Here is a 27,965-nt window from a genome sequence, read left to right as displayed (position 1 = left end):
CTTTCATTTGACTCAACATAGTGCTGCTGCTTCTGACATCAGTCTTTGTGTCTTCCTCTCTACTAATGGTGAGATCTATGCATTTGGAGTATTAGAAATCATTCCAGAGGGTGAGGACCTGGGTATGTGAATCAATATGTTTCCATTTTGATGACCCTTTGCATCCACCATCATTTTTGCTCATAAAGGAGCTGGAGGTGTGGAGAAAGTTGAAGGAAAAGACTACTCAGGAGACATGACAGCTCGGAGTGAAATATATCAAAGTTAATTATTAATACACGATTATTATACAGATTAATTTTTAATGCATATTGAGTGCTATTTATCTAGTGTCACAAATGAATATTGCTGAGCTGAAGAAGGCTTCTGAAAGGAGACGTCATGAATATATGCACATGCACACACAGACATGTACAGATAATTCTCAGAGATTTAAATTCTCACAGATTTAAATTGAGAGGGTAATATTCAAAAGCCCTAATCAATATATTAAAAGTAAATGCCTCTTACAGCCAGGGTCAAGTTACCAAACATTTTCTGCAAGACACTAGAGCATCAAACTGGAGATCAGCTGTGACCAGCAGTGCTGTGGGATTTGAAGAAGCATGAATGGAGAGCGAAAGGGAGAGATGTGTCAAGAGGAAAACCAAATTCTTACGACCATATTCCATCTGAACAGTGATGGATGTTTCCCATAGAAATAAGGAGACAGATTTGCTCTAGATTTTAGTCCAGAATCATAGAATCATAGAATAGTAGAGTTGGAAGAGACCACATGGGCCATCCAGTCCAACCCCCTGCTAAGAAGCAGGAAATCGCATTCAAAGCACCCCCGACAGATGGCCATCCAGCCAGGAGGAAAGGAGAGGGGTGAGAGGGTCAAATGGAAATTCTTCCTCTTTGTTGTTCTTTCTTTCCACCCACCTGCTAACCCTATATTGGGCCATCTATATGAATAATTGCAGTGGTTTGTAGTGTAAAAGGCCGGCATTACATTCAAATGAGCTAGCCAAGGTGCTGAACCTATTTGAGTGAATCAAGTTCAACACAGGGGATAGTTCCTTTAAAAACCCCTAGTCGAAGCACCCTGGCAATTACTAGTCTTTGTGTCTTCTCCCAAGCTTTGTGTCCTTGAAGAGTCATCAGATGAGCTTCCTAATTAGAAAGGAACCTGGGCCACAAATGCCATTTGGAACATTTTTGTATTTCCTTTTCTAATGTCAAACCACTGGCATGAAAGTTACAAGTTATTCATGTTTGAAGCCAGCTTTCTCAAGCCGTGTGCTTCCTAATCAAAATAAACACTCCCATTGCCCTTCACAAGTAACACTGTGTTCATTTCTAGCACATTATATAAGGAAAACAATGTATAAAGCAATCCACAGACTAATGCTCTGTGTTTTCTTATTCTTTAATTTTAACTTCAAACATACCTCTACTGGTTCTCAGTATCATGAGCTCACCTACCTACCCTTGCCATTTAACCGGTCTTTCACCATAAAAAGGCTTTGTGTTAATATTGTGATTGTTTTAATCTCATGAACCATTGCATGAATATAAGCCCCCACTTGTGTTTTGCGTTGCTTTCATTTGCTGCATGAAAAATGTTTTTAAGGCTGAACAATCTGGTAGATAATAGAAGGCTTTAGAAAGCTCAGGATCTTGAATGAGCAATGATGATTCATCCCAGAAAGCTTGCAGCAGGGCCACCCAAGGGCCTTTCCAAGAGATTATTTTATTGTGCAATGAATGCTCAGTTTGTTTGGTGGGATCCAGATGTCTTTTCCAAAGTAGTACAGCTGTTGTGGTTGTGGGGCAATCATTTGATTTTTAAATGATGTTTTAGAGCTCAGAAAAAGAGACAGACAGGCGCAACCCAAAATGGTAAAGTGCTGGAGCAGATCCCCTATGAAGAGGAGTTATTGGGTTTTCCAGTTCAGGGAAGAAAAGCAGGGACATGATAGAGAGATGTAAAAATATGTATCATATGCATATACATGATGTGCAAAAGCAAAGGGAGAACAGGTATTTGTGTGCCTCTCTTTTGGGGCATATCCACACTGCATGATAGCACTTTGATTCTTCTTTAACAATCATGGATGCACTGTATGGAATCTGTAGTTCACTGAGGTGCTTAGGATTTCCAGCAACTCCTCTGGTGCTTAGGATTTCCAGCAACTGAAGCAGAGAATTCCAGTTGCCTTATGAAACATATAATCGCAAAGATCCGGAGAACAGGTGCATGGCAGTTAAAGTGATATCAAAGTTTTTATAACTATGTGCTAGACTCCCTCTCTCATGATGTAGGAACTGAGGATTATCCTTCACTTAGATAATGAAAAACATGGTGTTTGAAAAAGAACTCCCTAGTTTCAATGTATTTATACTTAAAACTAGGGAGTTCTTTTTCAAACACCCTGTTTGTTTTCTCAAGGTGTGGGCATGGCCACAAACCTTGGAAAGAGATTAGATAAACTCATGGTCTTCCTAATGGCTGCCAGTGGCTAATAGCCATGATGACTATTTGAAGTTTCCAAGATCAGAGGAAACAAGCCTCTAAATGCCAGTTGCTGGGAAATAATAGTAACAGAGAGCTGTTCAACTCCTGCCTGCAGCTTTCCCACAGACGTTTCGAGACCATCTGTGGGAAATTGAATGCTAGACTAGATTAGCTTTGTTATTGTCTATATATCATATCAGTTGTGTTAAAGAGTACAGCTGGGTGTTGGTCTTGTTTATCCCTTACTGTATGTCTCTTAGGGAACTTCTGTGTACGTATATATGGAATAAGCATCTGTGTGTTGGTTCACAACTCTGGAGACAAAGTTTGAATTCCTGCTTGGTCACTGAAGCCAATTCGCTGGCCTTGGGCAAGTCACACTCTCTCAGCCTCAGAGGAAGGCAAAGGCAAAACTCTCAGAAGTCTAACCAAGAAAATCCCATAATAGTTTCACCTTTAGGTAGCTAAGTCAGAAAATATTTGAAGGTGCACAACAACTAGTTTAAGTGTATAGCTCTGTATATATGTGTTGTTGTTGTAGCTGTGTGCCTTCAAATAATTTCCAACATGGCTACCCAAAGGTGAAATTATCACAGGGTTTTCTTGGCAAGATTTGCTCAGAGGAAACTAAGACAGTATGACTTGCCCAAGTCCACCCAGTGGGTTTCCATGGCCAAGCAGGGATTCAAACCTTGATCCAAAATCATAGTCCAACACTCAAACCACAGAGTAATAATAATCTATCATCCTCATCATCATTGTCTTCAATTTTTCTCCCAAAATTTCCTCCAGGATTCTCAAACGCAATCAACAACAGCTCAATAAAAACAATACTGCACTCTCTGAAGCTCTATGTATAAAAACCTTTAGTTCTGGAAGTGTTTTGTAATGAAAAAGTCTTTACCTGCCAATAAAAGGATAGCAGGGACACCCTTGTACATATGAAGTTCAAAATTCTTTATTTACTGAAAACTACTCTGCTATAGCATTCACACATGAGAGTGTAGACTTTTAAAGTGGAAAGAGTGGAAGAGATCTTTGTAAAACTCCCCCTGCCCATTGGATTAATACCCTAAACTTAATCCACCCCTTTTCCCCCTTTATTTTTTTTAGCTCCCCTGTCACTCTCGCATACACATTCCCTGTTTACCTTAAAATAGGCAGACCATTATCTCTCCTGTAGCGCTGATCTTTACACTCTTACTCCAAGCAGCAGTCCATTGCTCAGGAAATAAAAATCATGCTGTTTCATGGGGATGCATGCTCATGGGGCGCTTTCATTAGAAAAGGAAATACAAAAATGATCCAAATGGCATTTGTGGCCCAGGTTCCTTTCTAATGAGGAAGCTCATCTGATGACTCTTCAAGGACACAAAGCTTGGGAGAAGATACAAAGACTAGTAATTGAGTAAGAGAGTCAAGACGAAGCTAGATGCCAGGGTGCTTCGACTAGGGGTTTTTAAAGGAACTATCCCCTGTGTTGAACTTGATTCACTCAAATAGGTTCAGCACCTTGGCTAGCTCATTTGAATGTAATGCCGGCCTTTTACACTACAAACCACTGCAATTATTCATATAGATGGCCCAATATAGGGTTAGCAGGTGGGTGGAAAGAAAGAACAACAAAGAGGAAGAATTTCCATTTGACCCTCTCACCCCTCTCCTTTCCTCCTCCCTCTCTCTCTCTCTTGACTATTGTTTTTGACAGTCTACATGATATTTTAATAACTATGTGTGTGGGAGAGTGTGAATATCAGAGTTTTCTGATTGCCAGGACTTCCCCCACAGGTTAATGACACTGGGTGGAAAAATGCATTTTCTCTCATTAGTTGAACAATTTTTGCCATTAAATGTAATTGGGCATCATGTTACTCCTACCAGGAAAATATGCTGGATCGCTCCTTTTGTTCTGGGTGTCATACTGTAGTATTTTTCAGGTCTGTCGCTCTTATTCAACACTCAACATTAAAAAAAATATCACTAAACATAATTTTATATCAATTTAACATCACCTTTTAAATTATGCAATGTATATAAAGTATTCTTATTTTTTAAAAAACTGTCTTGCATATTAAATTATTATAATTGATTTTATTATAAGCTGCCCAGAACTCTTTACAATAAGAATCATGGTATACATTCTGTAAAAAAAAAAACCCAAGTAAATATAAATTACAACCATACACCTTCAATTCCTGATGAAAGATTTTCAGTGTATGTCTCTTCTGGCACCCTTCTTTACACATATGTGTGTTTTTCTGTTACTTTTAGACACTTAGTCTTTTATCAGAACAACCTAAGACAACACCCATCATCCAAGAGAGCAGTTAATTTGTTACCACAACAGCCCAGCTGTTGTTATTTGCCACTAAATCAGCTTTGATTTATGATAACCCTGTGAATAAGAGACTCCCAAGAGATCTCAGTTCATGCAAATTCAGAGTTGTGGCTTCCTTGATTGAGGCGTTCTACCTGTAATGTGGTCTTGTCCTTTTCCTGCTTCCTTCAACTTTACCAAGAGTTATTGTCTTTTCTAATGAGTCATGTTGTCTCATGGTATGTGCAAAATACATTAGCCTCAGTTTAGTAATTGTGGCTTTTTGAAAGATTCAGGCATGACTTGTTCTCAAACTCATATATTTGTCTTTTTTGCAGTCTCAATATCAGTGGGTTTCCTCCAGAACTACATTTCAAATATTCTGATTCTCTTCCTGTCAGCTGTCTTTACTATTTAGTGTTCATCTTAACACAGCAGATGCTTTAAATGGCTGGTCTATATGCAAAACAAAGGAGAACTGATCTATACCATAATGATCTGAGTGAAGTTCTTACACATAGTGGGTTTAGTGTCCATATATCAAGACCATAGAGAATAATGTTTTTCAAGACTACCTTGCAACAATACCAGTGTATAGACTGATTCAGAAGACCTTCCTTTTGCTAAGTGTAAAATATGTATATGTAGATGTAGATGTTGACAAATGTAAAAGTGTTATTAATATAATTTTTGAAGAAAAACTAATCTTCACAAAGCAGTAGACAAGAAGTCAGATTATATGAATATGTTTGTCGAGGAAATGCTCGAACAATATTTTGAGTAAGAAGCTGTTTCTCAGTGCACATTTTGTGTCATCTGCAGTTTTGCATCAAACGCTTGCAGATGAAAGGAACCTTGGATCCTAGGGCCAAAAATAGCCTCTATGGCATCACAGTCTAGCCCTGCTGGATTTCCCTTTCCCTTTCATATGGCAATTACGCCTCTCCCAAGGCTTAGTTACTGCCAGTGAAAGCATTTTTGGTAACACTGTTCTAACCCTTTCATGACTGGAGTGTGGTCCCTAGGAGCAGTGACTTCCCTAGGGTTGGTGTCACCCAATGTGGTAACTCATGGTTTTACTCCCATGGACTCCTTATCAGACCATACCATAATATGGTAACTGAAATGGCAGAAAAATTGATAAAATCATATCTATCTATCTCCATCTCTACACCTGTCTATCTAGCAGCAGTTGCATGCATGTGGTGTATGCAGATGAAACCATGTGATACAAAACAGCGTTTCAATTGGGTACTAATGACTGAACAGAACGCATGTGCATTAGAATATTTAAAAAGTAAAATACTATAGAGTTTTAGCCTTGTAGGTTTACAGTCCAAGGAAGACACATTGGAACTTACCATAATCTAAACAAGACAGAGTCAGAAAACAGATCTATTATTATTATTATTATTATTATTATTATTATTATTATTATTATTATTATTATTATTATTATTATTATTATTATGGCTCACGAATGGGACCCTGAAGAAGGAGACAGAAGGCCTGATCCTTGCAGCCCAGGAGCAAGCCATCAGGACAAATGCAATTAAGGCCAAGATCGAAAAATCAGCTGATGACCCAAATTGCAGACTCTGCAAGGAAACCAACGAAACCATTCATTATATCCTCAGCTGCTGTAAGAAAATTACACAAACAGACTACAAACAGAGGCACAACTATGTGGCCCAAATGATTCATTGGAACTTATGCCTCAAGTACCACCTCCCAGCAGTAAAGAACTGGTGGGATCACAAACCTGCAAAAGTATTGGAAAATGAGCACGCAAAGATACTGTGGGACTTCCGAATCCAGACTGACAAAGTTCTGGAACACAACACACCAGACATCACAGTTGTGGAAAAGAAAAAGGTTTGGATCATTGATGTTGCCATCCCAGGTGACAGTCACATTGACGAAAAACAACAGGAAAAACTCTGCCGCTATCAGGACCTCAAGATTGAACTTCAAAGACTCTGGCAGAAACCAGTGCAGGTGGTCCCGGTGGTGATGGGCACATTGGGTGCCATGCCAAAAGATCTCAGCCGGTATTTGGAAACAATAGGCATTGACAAAATTATGGTCTGTCAACTGCAAAAGGCCACCCTACTGGGATCTGCGCGCATCATCCAAAAATACATCACACAGTCCTAGACACTTGGGAAGTGTTCGACTTGTGATTTTGTGAAACGAAATCCAGCATATCTATCTTGTTTGCTGTGTCATACAATAAAATAATAACAACAACAACAACAACAATTTTATTCTTATATCCCCCCCCCCCACCATCTCCCCCAAGGGACTCGGGGCGGCTTACATGGGGACCAAGCCCAGTATAAACAAGGTACAAAGAGACTTAGTTAAAACATAAACAATAAAATATAGTAAACATGATAAAAACCAGTAGATTTAAAACATCATTAAAAAATCAATCAAACAACAGACAACCAGTAGCCGAAAGTAGTGGGCATGTTCAGAATTGAGGAGGTGAGACAATGGTTTTGAAATCCTGAGCTGTAGGGCTGGGACTGGGGATAAAATGAGCATGTTCAGATTTGAGTGAGCAGGACAAAGGTGAGTGCGATTGCAAATAAAAGGGCTGGGGCAGCAGATAAAGTGCTGGAAATCCAAAATAGAAAATTAGGGCTAGGCAAACCTATCAGTAGTTACTAGTATTCAAAGGCACATTGGAACATCCAAGTTTTCAAGTCTTTCTGGAAGATGGACAGGGTAGAGGCTAATCTAATCTCCCTGGGAGGAGAGTTCCAGAGCTGGGGGGTCACCACTGGGAAAGCCCTCTTTTGCAGTTGGATGCACTCCTGAATTCAGCTTTAAATCTGGAGGCCCAGATTTCTGCAGTGACCAGGAGGACCTTTGCACATTTAAAGCTTCTGCACCATCTGTATCCATTCCTTGAGGTATCAGATCTGGTCATGGTGGTACACACTTTAGTTGTACATGCACTATTGTAATGCTCTCTCCTTGGGACTGCCTTTTAAGAGTAGCAGACGGTGAACTAGGGCAGATAACTGTCCCTATTGAAACCATCTCCATTGGCTGACAGTTTGTTTCTGGACACAATTCAAAGAGTCGAGCAGGGCCGGATCTCTCTGAATGAGGTGCTCGGGTTCTGAGATCATCAGGAGAGGCCCTTCTCTCGGTCACGTGGTCATTACAAACATGTTGTTGGGTACATAAGAAAGGGCCTTCTTGGTGTCTTTCCCTAAACTTTGGGAAATGGCCTTCTCCTTGATGTCTTTCTATCAGCAGGCAAAACATTTTATTATGACAGAGTTTTAATACAAAAAGTTTTAAAGAATTGGCTAGTCAATGCTGTATTATTTTAACTGCATTGCTCTAATATTTATTTATCTTTTAAAATTGCATTGTATTGTTTTAATTTGAGCTTGGAATTGTTTTAATACTGTTCATAGTTTAATTCTGTTTTAAATGTTCACTTTGTATATGTTTTGATGGTACTGTTCTTTTAAATTGAGAACTGCTTTGAGTTCCAATTTTGGGGGGAAAGCAGGATACAAATAAAATACCATCATTATTGAGTCAGTGCAATTTCTTTTTCTCTGTCTCTCCTGAAACCCTTAAGTAAACTCTGCTTTTCTCTCCTCCTTCTTTTCTGCCTCAACATATATTTAGAATAAAACCTATGGGGCTTTTCACAATAATGTTTCACTCTTCCCTATGGCAGAGCATTGTTCATTTACAACATGCTGTTTTTTCTAAGTGGCTTGAAACATTCCTTTCAGTGCACATTACTTTGGATTTATATCTATTAATTTCATCTTTCGCAGCATTGCTTTATCACCTATGATGGCTTAAACCTTCCACGGGAGTCAGTTTATGTAAATATTGCCTAAATAAGTCAGTGCTGTGTCACTTGCCATTTCACCAGCTCACCTTGCTCCCTGACCCAGGAAAGCACAAGAGAGCATCATAGGCCCTCCCTTGTTCCATTTTCAACTTTGAACTTTTCTTGGCAGAATTTCAAGCCTTTCCATTAGCACAGCATGGTTTCATGGCTCTTGGCCTGGTTTCCTGGAGAAGGATAGCTGTGATGTTTTCATATTAGCACGGACAGGTTTCTCAATTTCAGCAGCTTCATAGGTAGTTTATGTACTGTAATTCCTGTTTGTTTCTTGTGTCCAGATAGAGAGAAACAACAAATGGGAGCAAGAGTCAACTACCTCCTGTACCTTTAGCAATTGCATGAAAGAGACAGGATTTTCACAGTTATTACTTATTGTACAGTGGTGAGAGAAGCTGCTCCTGTTGAAATTATCCTTCTACTCAGCTTTAAAAAGGCACAAGAACCCCATCCTCCTTTATCTCTAGTCATTGTAGACACAGGGAAGATGTAGGAGAAAGCATGGCATTGGTCTGCACTAAAGAACAGTTTATCTATATATATAAAAGAGTGATGGCATCACGGCAATTCACAAAACAACAAAAGTACAGGCCCCCCAACCTCAAAATTTGACAACACAACCCATCATCCACGCCTCAAGGTTGATACAACAAAAAGAAAAGAAAAATAAAGTCCTAATTAGAGGGAGAGCAATAATTTTTTTATCCAATTGCTGCCAGTTTAGAGGGCTAATCTCTGCCCACTTGGTTGCCTAGCAACCAAGGGACAGCCAGGTTTCAGTTAGGGGACAGGCAGATTTAGGCCTCACTTAGACTTCTTCCACAGATTATCTAATTTGCACTGGATTATATGGCAGTGTAGACTCAAGGCCCTTCAACACAGCTATATAACCCATTTATAATCTTATATTATCTGCTTTGCACTGGATTATCTTGACTCCACACTACCATATAATCCACTTCAGTGTGCATTTTATACAGCTGTGAAGAAGGAGCCTCATATAATCCAGTTCAGAGCAGATAATATAAGATTAGAAATATACAGTAGAATCTCACTTATCCAACGTAAACAGGCCAGCAGGATAAGTGAATATGTTGGATAATAAGAAGGGATTCAGGAAAAGCCAATTAAACATCAAATTAGGTAATCGTTATACAAATTAAGCACCAAAACATATTATACAACAAATTTGACAGAAAAAGTAGTTCCATGCGCAGTAATGCTATGTAGTATTTACAGTAGAGTCTCACTTATCCAACACTCGCTTATCCAACGTTCTGGATTATCCAACGCATTTTTGTAGTCAATGCTTTCAATATATCGTGATATTTTGGTGCTAAATTCATAAATACAGTAATTGCTATATAGCATTACTGTGTACTGAACTACTTTTTCTGACAAATTTGTTGTCTAACATGATGTTTTGGGTGCTTAATTTGTAAAATCATAACTTAATTTGATGTTTAATAGGGTTATCCTTAATTCCTCATTATCCAACATATTCGCTTATTCAACGTTCTGCCGGCCCGTTTATGTTGGATAAGTGAGACTCTACTGTACTGTATTTACAAATTTACCACTAAAATATCACAATGAATTTAAAACACTGACTACAAAAACATTGATTATGAAAAGGCAGACTGCGTTGGATAATCCAGAACATTGTATAAGCGAATGTTGGATAAGTGAGATTCTTCTTTAATATGAAATAATTACTGGGATAGAATAATGCAGAACAATATAATCTCTAAAACCAGGACAGTAAATAAACAGGGGAATTCCACACAGGAAACAATCAGGGCCAGCTAACACCTCCCAACAAAAAATTAACTCAGGGAGGAAACAGCCAGGCTTTAAAGCTGCAAGGCCATTACATCCTAATCATTTTTCCTAATTGCAGCATTCATACTTGCCTCCAACAAACAAACAAAAAACCCAATCAGAAATATTGTATATTCACAATCTTTAGGAAATAATATCCCCTGATGGCGCAGCGTGTTAAAGCGCTGAGCTGCTGAACTTCTGGACCGAAAGGCCACAGGTTAGAATTGGGGAAGCGGAGAGAGCCCCCACTGTTAGCCCCAGCTTCTGCCAACCCAGAAGTTCGAAAACATGCAAATGTGGGTGCATCAATAGGTACTGCTCCGGCGGGAAGGTAACGCCGCTCCATGTAGTCATCCTACATGACCTTGGAGGAGTCTACGGACAACGCCGGCTCTTCGGCTTAGAAATGGAGATGAGCACCAACCTCCAGAGTAAGACACGACTGGACTTAATGTCTGGGGAAAACATTTATCCTTGACCTTAACTACCACCAATTCCTCAATACTTTATTTCCCATACCACCATACTTCGCCACAGCAACGCGTGGCCAGGCACAGCTAGTTGCAAATAAATGTTATAGTTCAGTGCTACACAAAGGGTTGGTTGAAACCATTAGTTTCCAAGCCATCAGCGGCTAGTCTGCAGAGAATTTCCTAGGGAAAAATGTGATATCACTCATTGGCATATTAGTGGGGGGTAGGATGTGCTAGTCTTTCATTTGAAAGAGTCTCAGAAGAAATGGTGTGCAGTCAGCCCCCTGCATTTGCAAGTTTAACATTTGAGGATTTCCTTTTTCTGAATTTAATATTGTCAGGATTTGGAAATTATCTGACATTTTCTAAGCCAGTGGTTCTCAACCTGTGGGTCCCCAGATGTTTTGGACTTCAACTCCCAGAAATCCCAACATCTGGTAAACTGACTGGGATTTCTGGGAGTTGTAGACCAAAATACCTGGGGACCCACAGGTTGAGAACCACTGTAAGTGATAGGAGAGTTAACAGCTCTGGCCTAATCACCTGTAAAATAGTTAACTAATTAGGGTGTGGTAATTGATGCAATGGGAGTAGTATATAGGTTATACTTATACTAAATTTGATGAGGATTACTTAAGAGTTGTTGAGGGACGAATGGTGGTTTGGAGTGAGTGTTGAAAAATTACCACTGGGAGTAGTGAGAAAAAAGAAGCTGTAACAATTGTGTATTTTGTGTATACTTTATATACTGCTGCAACAAAGAAGAAAGTACATTCCTCATTCTTATTTAGGAAAGAATAAAAGTCTTTGCGTGTTTTGTTGTTTCAGTAGAAGACCACTACAACTGTGTTATTGGATACCTGGTTCTTTAGCCAGAACTAATAGTTACTTCCGCAAGAACCCCTGACAAATATGATATCTCTGTGCATTTCTTCCAAAGTGAGTTTATGGTCAGCCTCCATCAGACGTTGACAGTAGAGTCACACTGGAAAACCTAAAAATTGCCAGAGAGAGCACTTCTCTAGGGATCTTTAGTCATCCGGCATTGTGCCCAGAAACATGTTGGCAGCCAGTGGAGCTGCTGCAACAGAGGAGTTGTCTGCTTCCAGTAGCCAGCCCCAGTTAGCAGTCTGGCTGCTGCTCTTTGGACCAACTGAAGACTCTGAGCACTTTTCAAAGACAGTCCCATGTAGAACACATGACAGTAGTCCAACTGGGATGTAACCAAGGCATGTACCATCATGGCCAGATCTGACTTCTCCAGGTACAGGTGCAGTTGTCACACTAGCTTTAACTGTGCAGAAGCACTCCTGGTCACTGCTGATGCCTGGTCCTTCAGGTTCAGAGCTGAATCGAGGAGTACTCCCAAACTGCAAACCAAATCTGTCTTTTGACTGACCAGGAGCACCTCCATCTTAGATTAAGCTTCAATTTGTTTACCTTCATCCAGTCCATTACATCTGTCAGGCACTGGTTTAGCACAGGAAATGCCTCCTAACTTCCTGAAAATGTTCCTGAGGTGTTTTTAAATTCATGGCTTTCCCTCTTTCATGGGGGTCCTGTGTCCCTAACCCCAGCCTTTGTGAAGGACTGACTATAGTGTAACGTGTCTTCTATTACGACTCTTTTTCAGGGAGAGCTGAATGTATTCATTTTGTGTCATTTATGGGTTCAGTCTAGAAAGTAACAAAAGCAACATTTCCTGGTGACAGAAATAGATGGAGCAAGTTTTCCCCTCAAGGAAAGCATTTAAACTTAAATGCATTGTGCTACAGCATCTCTTTACAACAAGCCATTTCTTGTACCCATTGAAGCCCTCTCTGCAATAGTTTCTGCAACTTATCAGTGCCATCCTCTGTTTGTCTTCCTGTGCTAAATGTGGGCTCTGCCAAGACATGTTGTACAACTGTGATGCACATTTTGATGGGCTGTATGCAAACATTTACATAACGCCAGTCTCGGTTCAATGTACTCCATGTACAGAGTTTATGTTCTTTGTTTCTAAAGGGATGTTGCATTTGCTGTACATTGGACCACCTGTCCCAGGAATTGCCGAGTGAAAAGACAGTAAAATTGCTGATTGTGGCATTGGTTATAATTCTCAGATCCCTTTGCCTTCCAATATAAAGGTTCCTGCGCCATGATTTTAGGGGAGAACTGTATTGCTCTAATGAATTGAAAATAGTTCAAATCCTAGAATCTTGTTATTTTCCTTTATGTATTCTGACAGATCTACATCTTGGGAAAGTGTCCAAATGATCTACCTATAAGGATCTATCCATTCATGATCCCAATCAGTTTTGTAAATCAGCTGGGGAACCTCCCATAGGTACTGTAATGAAAGCATTCCCCAGTGTCATGATTGTCATCCTTTTGCAGCCATGGGAACTTGTGTTATTTGAACTCTAGTTTGGGGTTAGGGATCAGGTAGCCTTCCAGCTGTGGTTGAACTGCAAATTCTATTATACTGAGAGTCAGAGTCGTATAACATGTGGAGAATTATATACTCCCAAACTTTTTTAGGTTATCCTGGCCAAATGCCTGCTGATTTCTTCAAACCAGAAGTGGATTTGCTCCCGTTTTTCATTTCATTTTTGTTTTGCATTTTGACCATCCATGAGGCCTTTGAAGGGTCCCTAGGGCAGAAAACTAGCTTCTGAGTGTGATGGAGTTGGTCAGCCCTGTTGTATATCCTTCCCCCTAGTATGTAAATGCACCTTAAAAGTACAATCCTGTTCTATTCTGATTGCTTCATTTTCGTCGACATTTGCAATGGGAGCATCACTTAACAATGGTTGCTTCTATAAGTTTCAAGGGAGGGGGGACCAGCAACATTTTAGCACTGTGATAATTATTCTACAGAGAGCCATGTAGCTGAAGTGTTAGAAAATCATAATAAAGCACACTAATTAGCATTCTGGGGTTCTCTGTGCTGCACTGCAATAATCCTTGCCCTGTACAAGCTGGGACATGCATGAATCTCTGAAATAGCAGAAGGGCCAGCCTTACTCTGATCTCTCTGCTTGAAATTCACAAGACATATATGTAAAAAAGAGGGGGCTGTGTATGTCTCTATGGACCTCATCAAATTGAGATCCTCAAGCCAGGGAACAGCAGGGGCATTCATTGGGCAGTTGAGAAAATCTGGTGGGCAGCGTGTCTAAGATATTGCACTTAGGCAGGAACAATGAAATGCAAAGATACAGAATGGGTGATGCCTGGATCAACAACAGTCCATGGGGAAAAGATCTTGGAGTCTTTGTGGACAACAAGTTTAACATGAAACAACAGTGTGATGCAGCAGCTAAAAATGCCAATGGGATTTTGGGCTGCATCAAAAGTATAGTGTCTAGATCGAAAGAAGTCATGGCGCCTTTGTATTCTGCTTTGGTTAGACCTCACCTGGAAGACTGTGTCCAATTCTGGGCACCACAGTTTAAAAGAAATATTGACAATCTAGAAGATGTCCAGAGAAGGGCAACTAAAATGATCAAAGGCCTGGAGACCATTCCCTATGAGGAGTGTTTTAAAGAACTAGATATGTTTAGCATGCAGAAGAGAAGGTTGAAAGGAGACAGAATAACCATGTATAAATATGTGAAAAGGTGTCATAAGGAAGAGGGAGCAGGTTTGTTTTCTATTGCCCTTGAAACTAGGACTCAGAGCAATGGATTCAAATTACAAGAAAGGAGATTCCACCTGAACATTAGGAAGAACTTCCTGACTGTACGAGCTGTTCAAGAGTGGAACTCTCTGCCTTGGAGTGTGCTGAAAGCTCCTTCCTTGGAAACTTTTAAACAGAGGCTAGATGGCCATCTGTCAGGGATACTTTGATTGTCCTATCCTGCATGGCAGGAGGTTAGACTAGATGGCCCATGTAGTCTCTTCCAATTCTATTTTTCTATGATTCTATTAACCCATCATTCCACACCTCTCACCCTGCATCACCCCCTTCCCCATCCCATGGGGAGAAGTATCACTGCCCAGCTTCCCCCCGTGCTTTCTCCATTCTACCTTATGAGAACACGGGAAGCCTCCCATGTTCTCAGGGCTCCATCATAGGATGCTTTCAACACAGAGCCAGGACAGAGCCCTGCTGGAAGTAGCCCTGCTTCATGTGATGGGCTCCATCTGACTCCGTCCTGGCTCTGTGTAGAAAACGTTCTACAATGGAGCCCAGACCTTGTGTGATGAAGTTGTATGTGAAGACATCTTGTGGATCCTTTTAACTCATTTATTTTAGTATGGATTCTAGGAGTATAAATCCACTTACTCAGATGTGAATTGAAATCCATAAAAGCTCTTGCTAAAATGGTCATAGAAATGTCCCAAAGATTACCCCCCATTTCTTTTTGTAAAGTATCAAGAACTAGTCTTTGTTTCTGTCCTTTGTTATGCTTTCTTCAGAGTTGAACTAGTTCAAAGTATCAGAGCAGTGTTTTTTTTAAAAAAAATCTGATTGTAAAGGGTACTTTCTTTATTTTTTCTTTCTTTCCTGAATACTTGTTGCAAACTGTCAATCAGTAGCTTATGGACTACTATTGTGAGTTTAACTTCATTGGGCAAACTGCACCCAAAACTGGATCAAACTTTCCCTTTCCATCATTTGTACTGCGCAAGCTGTGGTGATTGAACTGAATGGAGAAAGTTTGGAAAGAAAGTAAATAAATGATACATGGTTCAAATAAGGGCCAAACAAAAACAGGGAAAAGCTTGAGGAAACTGATCAAAGTAGCTTTCAGCTCCGCTTTGGCAAGGACTGGACAAAGAACCTGCCATCTGGGAGGTGGGAGCGAAAGAAGAGAAGACCAAGTAGTGATGGTAGCATAAAGGCAAAGAGAAGCTTCTGTTAACAGCGAACATGTGTTTTTCTCTTCTCAGGGGCACCTTCCCGTGATGTCCTCCTGGTCTCAGCCATCATCACCATCAGCCTTAGCGTCACCATTGTCCTGTGTGGCATCTGCCAGTGGTGTCAACGCAAACTGGTAAGTCAGAACAGTGCTGAAAGCAGAGGCACAGAACAGATGGGAAAAGACACCCCCCCTTCCTGGACAGAACAGCTGTTTAATAGTATGAAGGTTTCAAAGTCCCTTAGGCTAGAATAGGCTATGGAACAGACTGCAAAGGAGAATGCTCCCAGAGATGCATGGGGGCCGGGGGGGGGGGGGGGTAAATCAAGCAGGAGTTTAATTAGAAAACTGGCTGCTAATAATCATAGTGTTTGCATAGTACCCCCTAGTCCTTGTTAAATGCTTGGGGCTCAACACTAGCAATTAATGTGGTTCTGTAGTGTTCTTCCAACAGCAGTAATTGCAGGATCGGAAACAACACAGAGCGCGGTCAGGCCTACCTGTTGACTGAAACAGGAGCAGAGGCAGAAAGGGGGAAACAAAGGAGGAACAAGGCAAATGGATAATCACTGATCTTAGAGGCAGGGATGGAAAAGAATGGGATGGAAATATAATTATCTATTGGGATAAGGAGAAAACAAGAAATCTGGCTACCTTGGCTACTCTGCTTGACAAATTTAACTAAAGATAAATGGCCCTTTCACATCACACAATTATAATTCTGTGACTTTTCTTTAACCAGTCTATGGAATCCTGGAATTTGCAGTTTAAGGAGGGGCATACCCTAGAGCAGAGCTTCTCAAACTCTGCTCCTCCAGATGTTTTGAACTTCAGCTCCCACAATTCCTAACAGCTGGTAAGCTGGCTGGGATTTCTGGAAGCTGAAGTTCAAAACACCTGGAAGAGCACAGTATGAGACACATTGCCGTAGAGACACCAGTTTCCATCTTATATTGGAAGCTAAGCAAGGTCAGTCCTAGTCATTACATAGGTAGGAAGCCACCAATGAATACCAGGTGATGTAGGCTATATTTCAGATGACAGAACTCAAAAAATCAGCTCTGAATATTCCTTGTCTAACAAAACTATATGGAATTCATGGGGTTCCCATATATCAACAGGTGACTTGCACATTCACATATTTATAATTCTTAGTCTACAAACCTCAAGATTCCATAGGATGCAGCCATGGCAGTCAAAGTAGAATCATGGCACTATTAAAATATGATACCTGGGCTGATTTTGTTTGACAGAATCTCGAGAAAGACATACAGAACTACGTGCAAAGTGAATGTCTCTGCTCCCCAAAGTGTGCCATACAGGTCTACTCTCTCTGCCATTAATTTTGTCTCAACCCACACACTCCCTAAGAGAAATGGTTCTCAACCTGTGGGTCCCCAGATGTTTTGGCCTTCAACTTCCAGAAATCCTAACAGCTGGTAAACTGGCTGGGATTTCTGGGAGTTGTAGGCCAAAACACCTGAAGACCCACAGGTTGAGAACCACTGCCCTAAGAGGAAGAAATTGGATTTACAGAACTAGCACATAAGAGGCATAAACTTCTAATGTAGTACACTGTACAATTACAGTGTGGTGATAGCACTTTAATTTCCCTGGTTCCATCTCCTTAAATCTTGGGATTTGTAATTTGGTGAGGCACTTTAGAACCCTTCCTATTGTAGTTCAGAGAATGCCAAGCCTATCATCAAATTACAAAACCTAGGATGGGAGAGTGTAACAATTAAATGCTGTGAACAGTTACACAACATTGAGTTGTCTGTTCTTGCAGTATGCAATGTGTGTGTGTATGCAAATTTAAATGTCCCTTCCAATGCTAAGATTCTACAATTCTGTAAACAAATGGCTGTAACTTTGCAGCTCTAGAATTTCTAGACAGAAAATTGGACTTCTGTACTTTTCATAATTGTACAGAACAGTGGTTCTCAACCTGTGGATCCCCAGGTATTTTGGCCTACAACTCCCAGAAATCCCAGCCAGTTTACCAGCTGTTAGGATTTCTGGGAGTTGAAGGCCAAAACATCTGGCGACCCACAAGATGAGAACCACTGGTATAGAAGATGGGATTTCAGCAGATGCTGCTTGTTACACAACCAGGTAACAACCAACACATTCTGAAATTTTAATTTCTATGCAAAGGTAGTTTCCAATTTTCATTCTAGCAACCCTACATTCAAGAACGAGTCCAAACCTCTTGTTCTCACCTGAAAATTAACAAGAAACAGAAGTGTCTCCAAATGCCATTGTTTCCTTCTGATTGCTGCAACATGCTAGTAACAAAACTCTCTCTCACACACACACACACAAACACAATAAATCCAAAGGTACTATAGGGTTCACTTTTTGAGCTATAAATTTATTCCATGAGGCTGTTTCTTCTTTTCCCTCTGCCATTTATTTCAAAGGAAAGGGATCTTCTATTTCCTTCCTTTCCACATAGAAGCTGAGAGAAAAAAATCTTGGCATCAAAAGAAAGGGGAAAAGGGGGAAAAAAGGATATGTGACCTGGAGAACAACCAAAAAGCATTCTCTTTTCTCTAATCTACCAATCTTGAAGTAAGCTACAGAATCCTAGCCAGGCATTTCAGAAGAGGTCATACAGTTCACAGACTAAAACCCAAAGAGATGTGGTCAAGCAGCATCAGAATGTAGTCAAGATGGTGAAAGTTATAAATCAGGAAGAACAGACAAACTAGAAGTTACTCAGTCCCACATCATTTCATAGTTGCTATCTCAGTCTGTGGAAATAACTTTCCTTCCATTTTCAAAATTCCAAATATTAACTGAGAGGGTATACATTTTCCACTCATCCTGATATCTGTGTTTAAAAGTCTATGAATCTATTAAATTTTTATATAGTTAAGAAACTGCTTACTATACTCTTGTCATGTTCAATAATGAAAAAGGAAAGAATCTGTGTTCATTTAATTTTGCTGCAGTGTATGTGCAATCAAGTGGCCTGACAATTTATGGTAACCCCATGGACTTCACAGGGTTTTGTTAAGCAAGGAATACTTAGAGGTCTGAAATAAAAACTACAGTGCAAAATATTCATAGGTGGTTTTTCATCCAAGTAAGTAGTTGTGAGTAGATTAATAGGTACTGCTCCGGCGGGAAGGCAACGGCGCTCCATGCAGTCATGCCGGCCACATGACCTTGGAAGTGTCTACGAACAACACCGGCTCTTTAGCTTAGAAATTGAGATGAACACCAATTCTCAGAGTCAGACACAACCAAACTTAATGTCAAGGGGAAAACTTTACCTTTATCTAAGTACTAACAAGGGCTGACCCTGGTAAACACTAAGATCAAATGGGATTGGATGCCTTTAGAGTTGGCCACATGATAAAGCCATCTTAGTGAGGTTTGCTCAATCCCGCAAAACTACTTGGTTACCTTGAGTTTTTTGGTAGAAGAAAGGTGGGCTATAAATATACTAAATAAAGAAATAGTAATCATTATGCTTAATCCAGATTTAAGTCAGGCATGGAGGATATAAGGGACATCCTGCCACTACAGCTAGCAGATCTTTTCCTGGCAATGTTGTTATTCTGAAATAATCTCCCAAATGTTACCCTTCATTGTGCAGGCAGTCCAGGTGTTCTCCCTCGAAGCCATCATACTGTTGCTTTTTAAAATTTTCCATGCACTTAGTCCACAGTATTTTGCACCCTGGAGGAAGAGAATTGTTTTTTCAGGTAGCATAGTTGTTTCCATTATGTATGCCCTTTGAGATGGTTTTGTTTCATAAGCTTGTGTGGAATATTCCTTGTGGCATATTTGACAGATGACAGACATCCACCGCAAAGCCTTTCATAAATTGTGACTTTTCCAATTAGTTTTAATAAAGTCACACAGAAAGCTTGGGGACTTGTTTGCTGTGCCATGGTATCATGGGACCAGTCTGTTAGCCTCCCAAGAAAGAGTGAAAAGCTCCATTCTGTGACATTAAATGGTGACAAGTGATACAGCTTCCCATATCTCCAAACTCATATCATTCTGTGACCTTTTTCAAAGACGTCAGCAACTGCCATAGAGTCATAGAATCATAGAGTTGGAAGGGACACCAGGCTACTCAGTGCAGAACACCCAGCGACAGCATCCAGAACAGATATTTGCATAGCCTCTTTTTGGAGCTAACCAAAGAAGGAAACATACAATCATTTTACAGTTGCTCCATTGCCAATCAATTCTTACCATCAAGTAGTTCCTTCTAATGTTCAATTGAAATTTAATCTACTCTAACTTCAGACTATTAGATCTGATCCTACCATCTGGGACTTCCACATCCTTTCTGTGGCAGCCCATGACACATTTAGGACCTAATCACATGGGGCTTTCGCCCCGTCCTACAATGCTTGCAGGACAGAGCCAGAACGGAGCCTGCTGGAGAAGTGTAGGGGGATAGGATTGTGATCACATGGCATAGGACTATTTCCAGCAGGGCTCTGTCCTGGCTTTGTCCTGGAAGCCTCATAGGACGGAGCCCTGAGAACATGAGTGGAAGCCAGGCAGTGACGTTTCCCCCGTGTGATGAGGAAGCAGGCGATGTGGGATGTTTAACACCAGTTTCCCCTGCTGCCCAACAGATTTTCCCTGCTGCTGGATGAATTCCAATTCCCCCCACTGGCCTCCAGCTTAAGGACCTCCATGTGATGAGGTCCTTTAAGAGTGTAATCAGGTCATTTCCTCAGTCTTCTCTATACCAGGCTGAACGTGCCCAACTTCTGCATCTTTTTATCATATGCTTGTTCTCCATACCTCTGATCATCACCTTTCTCTGAACCTACTCCAGTTTGTCTATATCCTTCTTAAAATGAAGTACGCAGAACTGAATGCCTGACTAATGCAGAATATAGTAGAATATTACTTCCCTTGACTTAGAAACTATGCTATTGTTACTGCAGGTTAAAATAGCATTTGCCTCCTTTACTGCAGCATCACATTGCTGCTTATGTTCAATTTATGATCATCAATGATCCCAAAGTCCTTTTCTCAGATAGTGCTGCTGTGCTATGCCTCCCACATCATATATCTATGCATTTAGTTTTGTCTATGCATTTTAATTTTCTGCTCAATGCTATAGTTGATCCAGGCCCTTTTGGAATTCTGTCCCTAGTTTCCAATATGTTAACCACTCATCCCAGTTTTGTGCCATCTGCTGATATGGATTTCCTCCACCATGACATTGATGAAAAGTACTGAAGTGTAATGGCAACCTACTCAAGACTTCCTTCCAATGTAAAGCACAACCATTGATGGTGGTTCTTTCAACATGGTTTTCAAATCAGTTATGGGTCCATCTATTCCCATCTATTTCACATTTAATCAGTTTGTTAATCAAGATATTATGAAGGACCTCATCAAATGCTTTTCTGGAATCTAGATAAGTGACATCCACATAATTCCAACACGATATAAGATAACTATAACAGGATTGTTCTTGACAAACCCATGCTGGCACCTACTGATCACTATATGGTCATTAAGATATGTGCAGGCAGACTCCTGTATAATTTGTTCTAATATTTTTCCTGGTATTGAGGCTAGGCTGACTGGTCTGTACATCTCTTGGGTATGAGATATGAACATAGTGAGTACCTCTGAACAAGTTGCTCAGAGGTTTTGCTCCTAAGGTTTGGACGACAACATCTGGCAAGTTTAGTGTTCTGCTTCCATTTGCCTCCCTGTTCACCTGTGCCAGAGTCAATGTCTTGGACATGATGCAGTAGAATAAGATTTCCAGGAATACACATGGCTTCCCTATCATCCAGGCAGCTAAGGCAGCTGATAAAGAGTACAGCCCTGTAGAAACACCAGCTGGTATCTAGTTTCTAGCATTTGTGGAAACTTTCACTTAATTGTACCTTCAAACAGACGTTTATCCTGAGCTCTAATCCCATGTTCAGAAAACCTAATGATTAGGAACAGGGTGTGTAATTTTGGTTTGATACCATTATTTTTCTTGGCACCCCTTAACAGTAGATTCATAGAATCATAGAGTTGGAAAAGACTTCACAGGCCATCCAGTCCAACCCCCTGCCAAGAAGCAGGAAAATAGCATTCAAAGCACCCTGACAGATGACCATCTAGCCTCTGCTTAAAAGCCTCCAAAGAAGGAGCCTCCACCACACTCCAGGGCAGAGAGTTCCACTGCTGAACAGTTCTCACAGTGAGGAAGTTCTTCCTAATGTTCAGGTGGAATCTCCTTTCCTGTAGTTTGAAGCCATTGTTCCGCATCCTAGTCTGCAGGGCAGCAGAAAACAAGCTTTCTCCCCCCTCCCTATGACTTCCCCTCACATATTTATACATGGCTATCATGTAGGAACAACAAATCCTTAAAGTGTGCAAATCCACTCACTTAACTACTAGTTTATCTGTTTTCTACTCAGAAGAAATGTAGGACACAGGCAATTGTTTCATTGATTTAGTGATTCTGTCCCAAACTGGACAGATGTGGATAGCAAGTATCTATATTTTATACCAGGGTTGAGAATCACATGGTTCTCTTGATGTTGCTGGGCTCAGCTCCCAACAAACTGGCCAGCATAGCCAATAGTAAGAAATGCTGGGAAGTGCAGAATAGCAACATCTAGAAGGCCACATAATTTACACTACTGATTTAAATTCAGATGCTCCCACCTTATATTTTTACTATACATGGGCTATATTAGGAATAGCACTGAAGGACCTAGAGAAACCCACAAAGGCTTCCAGAAGAGATTTATTTTTGAGTGTGGGTGAGTGTAGAAGAAGGGCTCATACTGTACCTCTTTGCTGTCTTTCTGCCAAACCTATGTTTTCCTCTGCCCAAATTTTAACCTTAGATTGCAGAGGGAAAGGGAAGATCAGTAGAAAGGCTATAGCAATTTTCATATGATTGGGGCAGGTGGAGACCTAAAGCGACTCTGGGATTTTCTGGGGTTGAGAGTTTGTGGCTTATTAAGGTCACCTTCAGTTGCCATGCAGGGAATCAAACTCCGCCCTCCAGAGTTGTAATCCAATGTTTAAACCACTACATCATGCTGTCAGTATGATACTGAGAAAACATAATTTAAAAATTGGATTCCCGGGCACAAGAAATGAGGAACTCATCCTGAGCTTGCTCTTTTGGCACAGCTGTCACCATTTAAATGTTAAACAGTAACAATCATACAAATACCTTTTACAGAATGTCTTTCATGCTTAATAGCAATGTGCACAAGTGTAATTTGGCTGACGTGAAGTTTGTGAAAAAAACGAACTCAGAAGACAAGTGCTGCAAAGCCAGGAATTGCAACAATTATCTAAACCTAGCATGAATAGTCATTTTAATACTGCGGTGAAACATGAGGCATGTTCTGCTTGTTAGAGAAACCAACTGGACTGGAGAAGAACAAAATATGTAAACAAGCACTTCATTTTTAGACACTCAGAGGAAAAGGGAAAATCCTACTATGAAATGTAGTCAAATTAAAAAAGAGAATATGAACCTTATTGCATGAGGCAGGTAAATCAGCACTGCAGCTTTTGCAAAACATTGTATGCATCTTGCTGCTGGTCTCCTTCCTCCGCATCATCATCCCATCTCTCACTATCGAGGGGTAAAACCCATCAGCAGCATGCAGCTCTACAATATTATCTCCCTTGGTGTAAAGGATCTGTTGCACTTCTGTGCCGGCATGCTGGCAGTAAAGTGACATTAAGTAGTGGGAACCTCCTTTCCTCCTTCCCTCTCACTATTCCCAAGCTGCCTGTTTTCCTTTTATTGTATACTAGCTTGGGGACCCGCCGATGCCCACGTTATTTGAAAAAGGCAGTGTTTGTTTTTGGATGTTGGGTATTCTCCGTTGGTGTGGGTGAACTACAATACCCAGGTTTCTCTGGATGCAGGTGAACTACAACTCCCAAAATGAAGGTCAATTGCCCCAAAACCCTGCAGTATATTCATTTGGTCATGGGGGTTCTCTGTGCCAAGTTTTGTCCGGGTCCATCATCGGTGGAGTTCTCTTTGATTGCAGGTAAACTATAAATCCCAGTACCTACAACTTCCAAATGTCAAGGCCAATTCCACCAGTATTCAAATGTGGGCATATTAGGTGTGTGTGTCAAATTTAGTGCAGAAAAGTTGTTGTTTGCGTTCACAGTGCTCTCTGGATGTGGGTAATTTTTCATATAAATCAAGGTGAATTCCTCCCAAATCCCTCCAGTATGTTCTATTGGTCATGGGGGTTCTGTGTGCCAAGTGTGGTCCAGGTCCATTATCGAAGGGGGTCACAGTGTTCTGACTTGATACAGGCTGAACTACAACTTCCATGCTGTTGAGTCTGTTCCCCAAATCCCTCCACTCTGTTCAGTTGCTGATGAATTTCCCTCTGTGTGCTGTGTGCCATAGGAAAGGGTAGGAAAGGGTTAAGAGAGAGGCAGTAGGCGGTGTCATGCAAATTCCACACCAGTGGAGAACCCTGGGATGCCTGTCTGTGGGAGAGAAAACACGTAAAATCTAGGATGAAATAGTCCCCAAATGAAAGCATTCCTTGGGTAGTTGACCATAGTGTTTGGGGAGGACATTGGCAGGGTTTGGGCTACATGTTCACAGTGCTCGCTATAACCTGCATGTCAGTGGAGGGAAGGCCATTGGTGTCTCCTGAGTGCTAGAAGTTCTAGCTGTTTGTGGAGGTGGGAGGCTGTCTGTAGACACCTCTGCCACATACACACATACAGATTTTCGCTTTTATTATGTGTATAGATGTTATCGTTATATTTGCCTTTTTTGTTTTTTCCCCAAAGCAGAAATTGTAAAATTGCTCTAAAATTTTAAAAAAAATGTGGAATAGCAAAAATTGGGAAAGGCAGAGTTATGTGGGCCTGCAGAACTATGATAATGGGGCTACAAATTGTCAAATCAGTACAATTGAAAAGAAGTGCAATATCAGAAGTGTTCAACTCAGCATGTATCCGCTATCAGTGACTGCAGTGAAATAGAATGTTCATGTGATAATGCCCTAAGGCTCCTATAATTTGCTTGCATGACAAAGTCCATCTGGTAAAACACTTTTGTCTACAAAATTATTAAAGCTATAGGAGCTCTATCCCCTCTTTTTTATACTACCGATTTTCTAGAATTATCCCAGTTCTGAAAGACACAGTGGTCTTTGGTTCTATTATAAAGTGGTGTAAATGGGAAGACTGTCAACCAGCTCAGTGTCTCCTGTGATGCTTAAGGAACAGAAGCCGTTGTCTTTCAGAGCAAAGACCTGCATTTAAAGCTTCAGTTCTAATGTGCATTTGAGAATAAGAAATATTGATTCATCTGGACTTAATTTCAAGCACACATGCAGAGGGCTGCATTGTGGGACTGCATGCCTGAGAATCATTACTAGGAAGTAAGTCTCATTTAACTGAATGAATAAGGCTCATTTAACTTCCTCCCCTTAAATACAGTCACCCCATCTCGCTTCCATGTCTTGTGTCCATTTAAGTGGAAGATGGGAAGTCTAAATTAAGTCATGTGCTTATCCTCAAGTCACATCTGCATTTCAGGTTTATGCACACACTGTAAGAGGAAGCCTAAAGGCAGAGAAGGGGATGCAAGGTTTCGCCATTGGTTTTTCAGTGACTTATCTGAGGATTAACAATAACCTCAGAAATGTGGCTTCATCAAATATAGTCAATTCATATTTTAGGCTGATACGAATATTTGGCAGAAAATAAATTGTAAATAATCAATTTTAAATGCTATATCCATTTGGAGGGCCCCCGATGGCATAGCATGTTAAAGCACTGAGCTGCTAAACTTGTGGACTGAAAGGTGGCAGGTTTGAATCCGGAAACGGAGTGAGCACCAGCTGTTAGCCCCAGTTTTTGCCAACCTAAGAGTTCAAAAACATGCAAATGTGAGTAGATCAATAGGTACCGCTCCGGCAGGAAGGTAACGGCTCTCCTTGCAGTCATGCCAGCCACACGACCTTGGCGGTGTTTACAGATAATGCTGGCTCTTCGGCTTAGAAATGGAGATGAACACCAACCTCCAGAGTCAGACACGACTGGACTTAATGTCAGGGGGAAACCTTTACCTCACCTCACCTATGTCCAAACCTATGGAAACCTGGGATTGCCTGTGTTCCTCCCAAGCCATGCCTGTCTTATCATTTCTCAGCCATTTAAATATGAAACTCCTACTGAACAATTCATTTGCCCATCACTTCATAGGTTGTCACAAGGCAAGGGTTACTTATGGAGAGATGTTCATGAATGGTTTGAAGGTTTCTTTCCTATTTCTGTTATTGTTTTCACCTTGATGAACAACCTGCAATTCCTTGTGCCTGAGACATAAAGAGGCATCAGAAAGAGGTCCTATGGGTGCTAGATTAAACTCAACAAGCACCCACAAGACCCTCCAATATTGTAGGCTGACCAAAAGAGATCTCAAGGTTTCAGAGACTTGAGGAACGTGAGGAGGAGGAAAGAGGATGGTGAAGATGGTCTTGCCCTTTGCAACAACACCTGGAATAACAGCCCCCACAAATCACCTTGGATATGCAGAAGCGTTATTTCAGGGGCCACCAGTTTGGGAGACTGCTGAATGCTGGGCATGTATACCTGGTGAGAGCATTCCAAACCATCATCCTTCACTGATGGAGAGTCTGGTTTGAACTGGGGGGAAATCTTGTAGCCGGTGAGAATTTCTGGCTGAGAGAAATTTCATCTGGTTGGCACAGCTTTTATTACTCACTTGATTAAGAGTTGTGATAATTGAATGTTTTAAAGGAAATATTTATGCAGTATGGAAGTATGTTGTCAAAATAATCTATATAAAAAGTGAAAATCTGCCTGGGATGGTGTGGTGAAAGATCTGTTTATGTATTTCACTCTTATGTTACTATTTTTTTCACATTCTGCTATCCTGCTTCCCCTCCTAATATAAAAATAGAAGTTTATTTTGAGATTGGCTATTGCTTTTCAGCTTTATTTATACAGGTTGAGCATCCCTTATCTGAAATGCTTGGGACCAGAAGTGTTTTGGATTGTAGATTTCACACACACACACAGACACACACATTTGGAACTCTTGTATTTCCATATACACACACAATAAGATATCTTAGAGATGGGACCCAAGTCTAAACATGAAATTCACTTATGTTTCATAGACATCTTATACACATAGTTTGAAGGCAATTTTAATACATTAATAATTTTGTGAACGAAATAAATGTAGTTTGAACTATCAGAAAAGAAATTGTGTGACTATCTATTGCATGTAGACAATTTTAGATTTTGGAATATTTCAGGATTTAGGATATAGGATGCTCAACCTGCCGAACAGCCCAGAAAACTCACAGCAACCCACAGGTAGAGATCTTTTGGCTTGGCTTCTTTTGGAGAAGCAAGAGGCATAATGGCTGAGGGTAATGGGATTGGTAGCAAATCTATTCTTTATATATGTGGAAGAGATGTCAGAATGTTGGCACTGAATCAGGTCTAGCAGGGCCATTACCGAGCTAAAAATAAACTGCAATTTTAAAAAACAATCTAAGGAAATGTCCCCAATCTACTCCAGACACCCCATTCTGCCTGGCAGTCCCTGGCATTCAGCCTCACACTGCAGCTTGTTTTCTCTTGAAAAGAAATCGCACTCAGCTCATCTAGGGATTCAAAACTGGGTCACGTTCTCCAAAGATGGCTATATTTCCCCCATTTATCAACAAAGAAAAAATGCCGTAATGAAAAGGAATAATAACACTCTCCCTCTTCAAAATGCTGCCTGCCGTTCTCTGAGCAGAGGAGTGAGGCATGTTGAGACAGCATTAACAACAATAACAAGAAAAATTTATAAATAAAATCACAACAATTTAAATTGAAACAATGCACTGTAACAATGCAAGCACTGAAAGCCTTGAGACAGGTGGCACCCAGCACAGCTAAGGCACAGCTGGATTATCTGGTTCTCTAGCCCAGTGATTCCCAACCATGGGGTCTTCTGGATGTTTTGGATAGCTGGTAATCTGGCTAGGATTTCTCGGAGTTGGAGTCCAAAATACCTAGAGGATCAAAGGTTGGGAAGCACTGCTCTAGCCTATTTCAACTCCGCCAGCCAGTTTATAGCCAGCAACAA

At 40.7% G+C, this 27,965-nt stretch overlaps 1 protein-coding gene across 7 annotated transcripts in view; it reads left to right on the top strand.

The window, feature by feature from the left end:
• syt7 (synaptotagmin 7) overlaps positions 1 to 27,965 on the top strand; it is a 297,131-nt gene that overhangs the window by 159,726 nt on the left and 109,440 nt on the right. For all 7 annotated transcript variants that reach the window (XM_008115862.2, XM_008115861.2, XM_008115863.2 and 4 more), the window contains exon 2: positions 15,882 to 15,985. In XM_008115862.2, coding sequence (XP_008114069.1) covers positions 15,882 to 15,985 — 104 coding nt within the window. The remainder of the gene's footprint in view (positions 1 to 15,881; positions 15,986 to 27,965) is intronic.

Source organism: Anolis carolinensis, chromosome 1, assembly GCF_035594765.1.
Source record: "Anolis carolinensis isolate JA03-04 chromosome 1, rAnoCar3.1.pri, whole genome shotgun sequence".
NCBI classification, from domain to species: Eukaryota; Metazoa; Chordata; class Lepidosauria; order Squamata; family Dactyloidae; genus Anolis; species Anolis carolinensis.
The sequence above is the reverse complement of the archived record's forward strand: the minus strand, read 5'-3'. Positions and strand labels throughout refer to the sequence as shown.